Here is a 12,001-nt window from a genome sequence, read left to right as displayed (position 1 = left end):
TTGTGGCTCACGGGCCTAGTTGCTCCGCGGCATGTGGGATCCTCCCAGACCAGGGCTCGAACCCGTGTCCCCTGCATTAGCAGGCAGATTCTCAACCACTGCGCCACCAGGGAAGCCTGAGTTTTACTTTTCTAAACTATAAACTGCAAATGGGGATAAAAAGGACTCTGAGGTTTTAATTGTGATAAGTGAACTTGCAAGTCCCTAGTCTCTCTGCCTGGACATATTACAGAGTGCAAAAAATGTTAAATCCCTCTCCACTGAGAGGGTATTCAGGCAAATACTTTGCCTACACCTTAGGATTTCAACAAATGTCTAGTTAATCTTAAATATTTACCTACTCTTCCTGGGGTATCTTATTCATCTACAACTATTTAATGTTTAATCGATCTTCATTTTGATGCAATGAAAATTAATATAAAATCAAAGGAAAATCCACACAGAGAAGTGCAGAATCTAATGGGCGTTCCCTGGTGGCCTAGTGGTTAGGATTCCAGGCTTTCATTGCTGTGGCCCACGGTTCAATCCCTGGTCGGGAAACTGAGATCTCACAAGCCTCGCAGTGCAGCCAAAAAAAAAGTTGTCCTAAGAACAGAAAGTTAGGCTGAAACCCCAGCAAGACTCTTAAATGCAAACTATCTCTAGGTTATGGGTAACAACCCTGCAAAGTTAAGAAAGTATTTAATTAGGGGTAAAAACAAGAGTTAACAGTAAAACAAAGACACAAATAAGGGTAGTTTGCCCTATTGTGTTTACTTTTAGTAACATCTCATAGCAGTTTTTATTTCCTAAAGGTTGCTACAATTATCTTTTTTTTCAAAAATTATGGTAAAATATATACAACATAAAATGCCATTTTAATCATTTTTAAGAGTGCAGTTCAGTGTTAGTTTTTTAAATATGTTTTTTTTTTTTTTGCGGTACGCGGGCCTCTCACTGCCGTGGCCTCTCCCGTTGCAGAGCACAGGCTCCGGACGCGCAGGCCCGGCGGCCATGGCTCACGGGCCCAGCCGCTCCGCGGCATGTGGGATCTTCCCGGACCGAGGCACAAACCCTTGTCCCCTGCATTGGCAGGCAGACTCTCAACCACTGCGCCACCAGGGAAGCCCCTTAAATATGGTTTTTTAAAGTTGTAAAAATTTCTGCTGAATTCTTAAGATATAACTGAGTATTATGAATTTTCCTGAGATCACCTATTAAAAAAAAAACCAATTGAATAATTTAGTAGCCATTCAATATTCAATTATGTTTGTGTACAATTAAGTAAAATTTACATATTAAAATGAATCAGTTAAAAAAACAGCTGCTAAAATAGAAATGGTGAGATATTAATATGACAAGATTAGTATGTGATGAGAACGGTAAACTAACCTGCTCATGAGTCTTCAAATGTTAAAATCACCAAGAAAGTATTTTCAATTATTTAATTATTGCTTCAAAGGTTTATTTTTTGGCCACCTATAAGCACACCTATATTTTTGCGGCTCTATAAAAGATAAAGGATGCATGCTACAACAACCTGTTGAACACTAATGAGTTTTATGACATGTTCTACAGCACCTCTGGACTTAATATTGTCACAGAACAGATCTTTCTTAATATTAAAATATTTATATATTTACCTAAAAATAATATCAATTCCAAAGCCAGCTTCATGATAGTGAGTATATACTACAAGCATTCCCATTTAAAATCAGAAACAAAATAAAAATGTATGATGATTCTGGAGGTTTTACTCACAAATGTAATGAAACAGGAAAAAAGAAAAATCAAATGAACAGTTATGACAAACAGCAAGAGAATTACTTAAGTGTCTAAATATAAAACTACTATCTAGAAATCAATAGCCTAGTAGGGATTAAGACTGTAGACTGATCACACACAACTAACTTCAATCCCTTCTAAAACCTCCATAACAACAGTAAAGTTCCTACTGACAAGGAAAAGAAAAACAAAAAGAAGAAACAAAAGGAACAAAATTTGATAAGCTAAAGAGCAGGTGGATAAGCAGTTAACCAACTCTGCTGAGATAGCCAAACTCTAAAATAGTGATGGAAAAGGCTGAGAAATATCCTGACTTATGCTCAGAATCTTCACGAGACTCAAAGCCTATAGCTCCAGATATCACGGGACTAAGGAGCAGGTGGCTGAAACAGGAGGATGTGAAATCCCAAATCTCTTCCCTCCCTCTATTTTGGTGATGACAGGTCCTTCCCCACCCTGGCCCAAGTTCTAGACTTTTATTCTTTGGAGAGAATAGAACATAAGGTCTTTGTCTCAGGTTCACCAGACACTGGTGAATGCTTCAATAGCATGCATATGAAATGCCCCCTCTCTCACTTGATTTCCAGAGAGCTGGCATCCAGACTTCTATCTTGCAAGCAGCAGACTATTATTCCCTGGAAAACTTCTTTCTCAGAAACACTCCTTTCTGTGGAATTAGGAACACGAAAAAAGGAAAGACCTAAAAATAACGACTTTAAAGATTCTCCATCAACTGGCCAAAAAAGAACCATCCTACAGTGAAGCTCCAAGCTGAAAGTTCCATTCACTCTTCCAACCTATTCTCCATTTCCCAATTCTTAATCATGAGTAGACCTGTCAAGAACTATGAACTATCTGGAAAAAGCTTCTAATAAGAAAATTAGTTGTTAAAAGAGAGAAAAAAAAAAAAACACAAAGGAAAGAAGAAAAGGCAGGAAAAAGAAAACGTAAAATGAAAACCCACAAACTATTAGTACTCTAGACAGACACATGACAAGCAAAGACCATATAAAACTAATATTTCTAGTATAAAAAAGAGCTTTTGGAAATGAAAAGCTTAGCAGAAATGGAAAACTCAGTAAGATAAAGCGGAAGAAGTATCAGGAAACAAAACAAAGATAAGAATTGCAGCCACCATTAACTGTGTGTGTGTGTGTGTGTGTGTGTGTGTGTGTGTGTGTGTATGTGTGTGTCCCACATAACTTATGGGCTAGGCGGCGATTTACAATCTTCATAGCAATCGGGAAGACAGACACAATTTACTCACTTATAAAATGTGCATAATAAAAATGTATTTAATTGAATAAGATGTGCATCTATAAAGATGCATTTATTGACTCTTACTTAGTTTGCACTTGCCAAAGTAGTAAGAGAGCAGAGATGTGAACCCCAATTTGGCTGGCACTAAACCTAGTCCTTTGCACACTGCGCTCAACTACGCTAGGAACACACTGCTGAGAAAGTGGCTTTTCTAAGTGGTAATACCTGAGTCAGTGACTTGATCTCCCGCCAGTCTTTAAGTCCCCGCTAGTTCCCTTTCCCTATGAAGGTCCCTCATAGCTCTAGCATCCTACCCACATCCCTTCATCTCACAAAACTATCAAGTAACGTGAAATATCAGCACTTCAGATACCCGATGAACATTACCCAGTTGAAACAATATCCATTCCTAAAAGCTGTCTAACTAATGAAGTGTGCTGCGACGCCTAACAGCCTATGTGCAAAGCCAAGTTTGTCAAGGATTTACAAGGGCAGAGGGAAGGCAGGAACACTACTATGAGAGATGCACTAATCACAGGTTTCTTTTTGATGACCAGTGGAAAACTGATCCAAAAGGACAAAATAGGCAGGACCTAAGACTATACAGAATCCCAGATAATACATGGAGAATCAGATTTAGGAAAAAAAACACATCATTTTCAGACTCTTAATAAAATTATTGATTCAGGCAAGGATTGGTGTTAAAGCCATTAACTGAACAGCTGACAGAGCACTGGGCATTTTATTGCACCAAAGTGAACAGCACATAGGTTACTTCTTAGTAACAAGGAAACAACACATTAACTTCATAATGGAGGCTGTCACTACCAATTCCGTGGTCAGTCTCAGAATCACGGCTAGGGTGAGAACTAGATTATCTCCTCTTTTTTTTTTTTAAAGACTATCTCCTGACTTGACCCTGGCTAGAGAGCTGCCAGGGTGCGTAAACACAAATAAATCTTCCTCAAAGAGACGACAAACTCACACAGAAGTATCGCCTCCGTCGACCTAACAACAGTACATTCAGTAATTTTTCTTAATCCAGCGATGAAGAAAAAAATTATTTCTATCCATAAGAAGGTCAAAAAAAACCCCAAAGCTAACCAGAAAGCATTAAAAACGGAGCTACCTTTAACTCTTGTTTTAGAACCCTAGAGAATACAAGCGGTGTAAAATGTCAGCGCCCGCTCCCAGTGCGTTCCCAGGGTTCAGCCTGGCCTGGCTCTGGCGACAGGGCCCGCCCCAGAAACACGCTGAAGGTAAGAGAAAGAAAGGCAAGCGCCACAGAGGCGCACCCTGGCGCGGCGCTCACGGTACTGGACAGAAACGCGGGGACAACTACTCACAGTGGCGGCGCGGTCCTCCTCAGCTTCAGACAAACGTCCACCAGACTGGCCTGAAGGCGATTCCTGGTCCTAGAACGAAGAATGACAAATGATTTAGTGCTAGCCAACCTGGACGCAGCACCGGCTCGTAACCACCAGCGAGACGGAGCAAAGGGACAAGAGGTCAAGGCGTCTCCGCGCTCTCCCCCCCTCCCCCAACGCAATGCCGCCGAGACGCCAGGTACAAACAGCAAGGCCCCGCCACGACCACAAGAGACTACACGGTCCCTAAGAACAACAGGAGGGAGGTGGAGGGCGAGCGCAATCTGGACGCCAGCGGGGAATCCTAGCCCCCGATGCTGCCCACCCTCCGCCGTCCCCGTCGCGCCCGGACCCACTCGCGGGCAACTCGCGTCGCCGCGGGGCGGAAACCCCCGCACTGGTCCGGAGCCCGAGACCTGCCCGCTCCGCGTCCGCCATTAGAAACTCGCCCAGATAAACTGTGACGAGAAGACGCGGCGCGCCGCGGCCCCGGCGGCAGAGGAGGGGACCGGCGCGGGGGTTCCGCGCCCTCGCCGCCAAACTTGGGGACCTCGCGCCGTCGCCGCCGCCAGGACGGTGCGAGCGCTGCCCCGAGCACCCATGGAGGCGCCCCTTCCCCCCGCCGCCGGCCCCCGCCCCGGGCGGCCCCGAGCGACCCCACCCGCCGGCGGCCGCCTCACCCGGCCCTCGCGGCCGCGCCAGCACCCCCGCAGCCCGCGGGCCGCCCGCCAAGGCGCCTGGGACATCAGCGGAGCGGCCGGCAGCCCGAGACGCCGACGCGCTAGCGGCAACGGCGGCCGTGCCGCGGGGCGCCTGTCCCGCGTCAGTGGGAGGCTCCGGGGGCCGCCCTCACCCATCTCCGCCTCCCGGCGCCTCCGCCTCCGCCTCCGGAGGCTGCGCCGCTCCCGGCCAACCCCACTGTCGGCGGTTCTGGGCTGGAGCCTAGGCGGAGACAAGCCTCACCCGGTTCTGGCTGCGGCTTCGCGGAACGAACCTCCCCGCCCCCAGACCCCGCGCCTTGGGCAACAAGCGCAACTCCGCTCCGTCCAGTCCCGGCTTTAGCGCTGGTGAGGAGGCGAACGCTGCGACTGCAGCGTCGCGGCGCGGCCCGGAAGGCCCCGCCCCCAACGCCCTCATTGGGGGCAGGGGAGGGCGGGCCGGGCGGCTCGGGCCCGCCCATTGGCTGCGCCCACCTGCCTCCAGGACCCCCTCGAGGGGGTGGTCCGACGCCCCGTCCATCAGGCGCAGGCCACACCCCCGCACCTCTATTCCACCCCCACCTCCTCCTTCCCGGCTCCACCCCGGCCCGACCCGTGAGAGTCGGGTCGCAGACGCGCGTGCCCGCTGCACCTGCTTCGGCTTGGCCCCAGGCGGCCCGAGGGCCTGAGCCGGGCTGCCTGCCCCCGCAGCGTCTGCCCCCGCAGCGTCTGCGAGGGACGCCGCCCGAGGATCGCCGCGGCCTCGATGTCCCCCACCCCCTCCCTGTCCAGTGTCTGGGAGCCCCGTGAGGGCCGAGCGGGCAGGGGCTGCGGTGACGCGGGCGGGAGCCGGGGGCCGAGAGGCCGGCGGCGGGGGTGCCCGCGCGCTCCGAAGGCTGGAAGCGCTCTCCCTCGCCTCAGCCTGGTGGGGAGGCGTCCCTCGCTCCCGTCATGGCTGCGGGAGGAGACGACGTCCTCCATCTTGTCGGGGCCGCGGGCGGAACTCGGGGCAACTCCGACTCGTCCCGGCCCGGGCTGGGTCCCGCCGCCCGGACGCGAGGACAGCGCCCTCTGCCGGCTCCACACCTGGCCCCGGCCGGCGCGACGGGGCCCAGCCCGGATGCCGCTCCCGCCTCCGCCAGCCAAGATGGAGGCGGCTGCGGGTCCACGAGCGGGGCGCCCGCCTGTCGGAAGGGCTGGGCCGGCCCCCGAGCCTCTGCCCTCGTCGGCCCCCAGGCGGACGAGGCCCCGGGCCGGCTCCGCGGCGGGAGGGAGCGCAGGTGCGGACCGGGCTGGGCCGGGTCGGGCGAGCTCGGACCAAGGAGCCACCTGGGCGGCGGGTCTCTGCTTTTGTTCGTCGTCTACACCTATGTCCCGGGCGCACATCACGGGCTGTGCGGGTCCCGAGGTGTCACGTAGGAGGTGAGCGGGGAGGCGGCCCTGGCGGCAGTCGGTGGGACTGCAGCCGACACTGTTGGTTTTAATAGAAGTTGGTGAAACACCGTATGACCATGATTTCTGGAAATACGGCTAACATGATTTTCCTTCTTTTTTAAAAACAGATTGAGCCCCCTTTGATTATTTCTTCTGGAGACTGATAAAGGCACGGGTTTACTGAGTGACAGACACAGATCAACGAAGACAAAAGCACTGTTAATGGATTGATGAGAGTCCCGTGTAATCTAAGTCCTGTGGTACTTACTGTACCGTCAAGACCATCTTGATTCAGAAAATGCAGAAACACCCTTCATGATAAAACCACTCAACTAACTAGGAAGAGAAGGAAACTACCACCACAGAATAAAAGTCATGTATGAAAAACCTCAGCTAACATCATTCTCAATGGTAAAGGACTGAAAGCTTTTCCTCTAGGAACGGGAACAAGGCAAGCATGCCACTTTCACCACTACTATTAAACATAGTACTGGAAGTTCTAACCAGAGCAATTAGGTAAGAAAAAGAAAGGAAAGATATCCAAATTGAAAAGGAAGAAGTAAAATGATCTCTCTTTGCAGATCATATAATCTTACATACACAAAACCCTAAAGACTCCAGAAAAAAAGCTTTTAGAACTAACAAATGGGGACTTGCCTGGTGGTCCAGTGGTAAAGGATCCACCTTACAATGCACGGATCGCGGGTTCCATCCCTGGTCAGGGAACTAAGATCCCACATACCGAGGGGCAACTACGCCTGCATGCCACAACTACTGAGCTTGTGCACCTCAACTAGAGAGCCTGTGTGCCACAAACTACATGTGCCTTGGAGCCTGCAGGCCACAACTAGAGAGAAGCCCGCACCCCACAATGAAGAGCCTGCATGCGGCAACAAAAGATGCTGCATGCCTCAACAAAGATCCCACGTGCCGCAACTAAGACCCAATGCAGCCAAAAATAAATTAAATAATTTTTTAAAAAACTAATAAATGAATTCAGCAGAGTAACAGAATACGAACTCAAACCCCCAAAATTAGTTGCATTTCTGTACACTAACAGTGAACAACCTGTAAAGGATATTAAGAAAACAATTCCAGGGAATTCCCTGGCAGTCCAGTGGTTAGAACTTGACGCTTTCACTGTGGTCGCCTGGGTTCAATCCTGGGTCGGGGAACTAAGATCCCGCAAGTGGCACGGTGCAGCCAAAACAACAACAACAACAAAAAATTCCATTTACAGTAGAATCAAAAAGAATAAAATACCTAACGAACATAATCAAGTAGATGAAAGACTCATACAATGAAAACTACAAAACATTGCTGAAGTAAATTTAAAAAGACATAAATAAATAGACATCCTATGGTCACGGATTGGAAGACTTAATATTGTTAAGATGTCAGTGTTACCCAAAGCAATCTGTAGATTTAATGCAATCTTTATCAAAATCTCAGTGACATTTTTACAGAAATAGAAAAATCCATTCTGAAATTCATATGGAGTCTCAAGGGACTCCAAAGTGTCAAAACAATCTTGGAAAAGAAGGAAGCTGGATGACTGACACTTCCTGACTTCAAAACTTACTATAAAAGTTCAGTAACCAGACTTCCCTGGTGGCGCAGTGGTTAAGAACCCACCTGCCAATGCAGGGGACACGGGTTCGAGCCCTGGTCCGGGAAGATCCCACATGCCACGGAGCAACTAAGCCCGTGCGCCACAACTACTGAGCCTGTGCTCTAGAGCCCGAGAGCCACAACTACTGAGACCCGCATGCCTAGAGCCTGTGCTCTGCAGCAAGAGAAACCACCGCAATGAGAAGCCCGTGCACCGCAATGAAGAGTAACCCCCGCTCTCTGCAACTAGAGAAAGCCTGCGTGCAGCAATGAAAGATATTGCATGCCTCAACGAAGATCCCACATGCTGCAACTAAGACGCGACGCAGCCAAAAATAAATAAAAAAATTTTTACTAATGACACAAATGAACCTATCTATGAAGGAGAAATAGAATCACAGACAGAGAGAACAGACTGGTGGTTGCCAAGGGGGAGGGGGTTGAGGGAGGGATAGAGTGGGAGGTTGGTGTTAACAGATGTAAGCTTTTATATATAGAATGGATAAACAAAAAGGTCCTACTGTATAGCACAGAGAACTATATTCAATATCCTGTGATAAACCATAATGGAAAAGAATATTTAAAAAAACATATATATGTATAACTGAATCACCTTACTGTACAGAGTAATTAACAAAACATTGTAAATCAACATACTTCAATTAAAAAAACAAACAGAAAACAGTGTGACACTGGCACAAAGTTAGACATATAGAACAATGCAACAGAATCCAGAATCCAGAAATAAACTCAGTCATACATTGTCAATGATTTTTGACAAGGGTGCCAAGACCATTCAATGACAAAAGAAGAGTGTTTACAATAAATGGTGCTGGGAAAACCAGATATTCACATGCAGAAAAATGAAGCTAGACCATTACCCAACAACACATAGAAAATTAGCTCAAAATGGATCAAAACCTAAATGTAAGAGCTAAAACTCTTAGAAAACAACATTGTGTAAAAGCTTCACAATATTGATTTGGCAATCATTTCTTGGATATGACACCAAAAACACAGTTAACAAAAGATAAAGCAAACTGGACTTCATGAAAATTAAATTTGGGGGGCATCAAAAGACACTATCAACAGAGTAAAAAGGCAACTCACAAAAAGAGAGAAAATATTTGCAAATCATGTATCTGTGAGGGATTAATATCCAGAATATATAGAGAACTCCTGAAACTCAGTAGCAAAAAACAGCCCAATTATAAACTGGCAAAGGACATAAATAGACATTTCTCCAAAGAAGATATACAAGTTGCCAATAGCACATGACAGGATGCTCAATATCAGTGATCACTAGAGCACAGTAAATCAAAACTACAAGGAAGAATGTCAGGGTTCAATTTCTGATTCCACATCTAAGGCACTTGGAAGTTGCCACTTTGTCCTAAAAACAAATGAAAAGCTAAATAGACCGAAAAATGGACAACTCTACCAGGATCCATAAGTGAGTTGAGGACACAAGGCAAACCACATCCCTCAGGACTGGAGGAACAGACCGTCCAACACAGGGAGCCCTGGTTGGCCGGAGCAAGACCGGGAGTGGAACTGCCCATGGGAACCAGTGCTATGGTCGGAAAACCTGAAGAGTGGCTGGAGGCTCAGTGTGGATAATTTTTTTTTAATATTTATTTATTTTTATTTTTGGCTGCGTGGACTCTCTAGTTGTGGCGCGCGGGCTTAGTTGCCTGGCAACATGTGGGATCTTAGTTCCCCGAAAGAACCTGTGTCCCCTGTGTTGGAAGGCAGCTTCTTAACCACTGGACCACCAGGGAAGTCCCTCAGTGTGGATAATTTTGAGAGTTAAAAAGCTGAAGAGGACCCAGTCGGGGAAGGGGGTGGGCACAGTTCTGTGAGTTTTACATCCAGGAGCTTGACCAGGTTCTTACAGTAAATATCAGGAAAAATCCCTTCTTGCTTCCTGCAGTGGGCAGGGAAAGGGAACTGTTTTGAAGCCAGAGCACACCGTTCTTTTTAACAACCTGCCCTCAGGAGAAACTATGTAACCAGAGCCTAACCTGACCTGGGGGAAGGGAAACACCCAGCTTCAGCCCCCTCTGGCCTCTCACCTGAGAGAAGGCAAATATCCAACTCCAGCCCACCCTGACCATCCTCTCCCGGGAAATGTGAAGACATAAAACAACAGAAAACGCTTGTGAAGTTCACAGTCCCCAGTTCACAGGCTCCTTAAGACCAAGATCCAGTCATAGGGCTTTGGATGGCTTCCCCTCTCTCCCCACCTCATTACAAAGGGCCTAATCACAGCAGTTCCTTTCACCCAGCATATTATGTCTGGCAATCGAGACATATAAGGCATACCAAAAGGCAAAAGACAGGGGTAGGGACTTCCCTGATGGTCCAGTGGTTAAGACTCCGTGCTTCCAGACGTAGAGAATGAACTTGGGAAGGGTAAGCTAGGACGAAGCAAGAGAGGGGCATGGACATATATACACTACCAAATGTAAAATAGCTAGTGGGAAGAAGCCGCATAGCACAGGGAGATCAGCTCTGTGCTTTGTGACCACATAGAGGGGTGGGATAGGGAGGGTGGGAGGGAGATGCAAGAGGGAGGAGATATGAGGATATATGTGTGTGTATAGCTGATTCACTTTGTTATAAAGCAGAAACTAGCACACCATTGTAAAGCAATTATACTCCAATAAAGATGTGAAAAAAAAAAAAGACTCCATGCTCCCAGTGGGGGCCGGGTTCAATCCCTAGTCAGGGGACTAGAACACACATGCCACAACTAAGATCCTGAGGGCCGCAACTAAGACCAGGCGCAGCCAAATAAATAAATATTGGGAAAAAAAAAAAGGGGTAAAGAAGGGCATTAATAAGTCGATTTTCCAAGAAGACTTACAGCTCTTAACGTGTACATTCTTCCCAAGCTCATATGGGTAGATCACTTTCTGGGTCATTGAACACACCTTAAATTTAAAAGAATAGAAATTCTACAGTGTCTGATCTTAGACCACAGTGTAATTAACCTAGAATTAAATAACAGAAAGATAACTGGAAAAATCCCCAAACAAACGGGGACTAAACAACACACTTTTAGATAACATGAGTCAAAGAAGAAATCCCAAAAGAAACTAAAGTATTTTGAACTAAATGAAAATGGAAATACAACTTACCAAAATTTGTGGGATACAGTGAACGTAGTACTTAGAGTGAAATTTATAGCACTGAACGCATATGCTGGAAAAGAAGAAAGATCTACAATTAGTCAAAGAAGTTTCCATCTAAGGAAACTAGAAAAAGAAAAGCACATTAAATAAAAAGTAAGCAGAAAACAAGAAATAAGAATTAGAGCAGAAACCAGTTAAATTTGGGCATAACCTACTTGAAATAGACCAATTCCTTGAAAGACACAACCTGCCAAAACTCACACATGGAGAGACAGACAACCTGAATACTGTGTAATTAAAAAAAAAAAACTTGAATAAAAAGTTTTTAAAAAGTACACATGAGCCAACTTTAAATGGGTCTCACTAACTGTAGTAGACTGAATAATGTCTCCCAAAGATATCAGTTTCTAATCCCTGCAGTCTGTAACTGTTTCTTTATACGGCAAAGGTTTGCAAATGTAATTGAATTAAGGGTCTTGAGTTAGGCAGATTATCGGAGAATCAGTGAGGGCCCTAAGTGCAGTCACATATATCCTTATACGAGGGATCCGTGTAAGATCTGACACACAGAGAGAAGAAAGCAACGTGACCATGGAGGTAAACGTTGGAATGCGGTGGCTCCAAGTGAAGGTGCGCAGTGCCCGCCAGAAGCTGGAAGTGGTAAGGAATGGGTTTCGGCCTGAACCTGCAGAGGTAACGCAGCCCCGCCAACACCTCGCGTTTGGCCCGG

General features: G+C 46.9%; 1 protein-coding gene across 3 annotated transcripts in view; it reads right to left on the bottom strand.

Moving 5' to 3' along the window:
* ZMYM5 (zinc finger MYM-type containing 5) overlaps positions 1–12,001 on the bottom strand; it is a 41,473-nt gene that overhangs the window by 27,050 nt on the left and 2,422 nt on the right. For all 3 annotated transcript variants that reach the window (XM_027116756.1, XM_027116753.1, XM_027116755.1), the window contains exons 2-3: positions 11,278–11,341; positions 4,371–4,439 (exon numbers count right to left, since the gene is read on the bottom strand). In XM_027116756.1, the coding sequence (XP_026972557.1) occupies positions 4,371–4,439; positions 11,278–11,341 (133 nt within the window). The remainder of the gene's footprint in view (positions 1–4,370; positions 4,440–11,277; positions 11,342–12,001) is intronic.

Source organism: Aethalodelphis obliquidens, unplaced genomic scaffold (genome assembly GCF_003676395.1).
Source record: "Aethalodelphis obliquidens isolate GAN/ISIS:26980383/991018 unplaced genomic scaffold, ASM367639v1 scaffold16, whole genome shotgun sequence".
NCBI classification, from domain to species: domain Eukaryota; kingdom Metazoa; phylum Chordata; class Mammalia; order Artiodactyla; family Delphinidae; genus Aethalodelphis; species Aethalodelphis obliquidens.
Note: the sequence above shows the minus strand (reverse complement) of the source record. Positions and strands in the feature narration are given on the sequence as shown.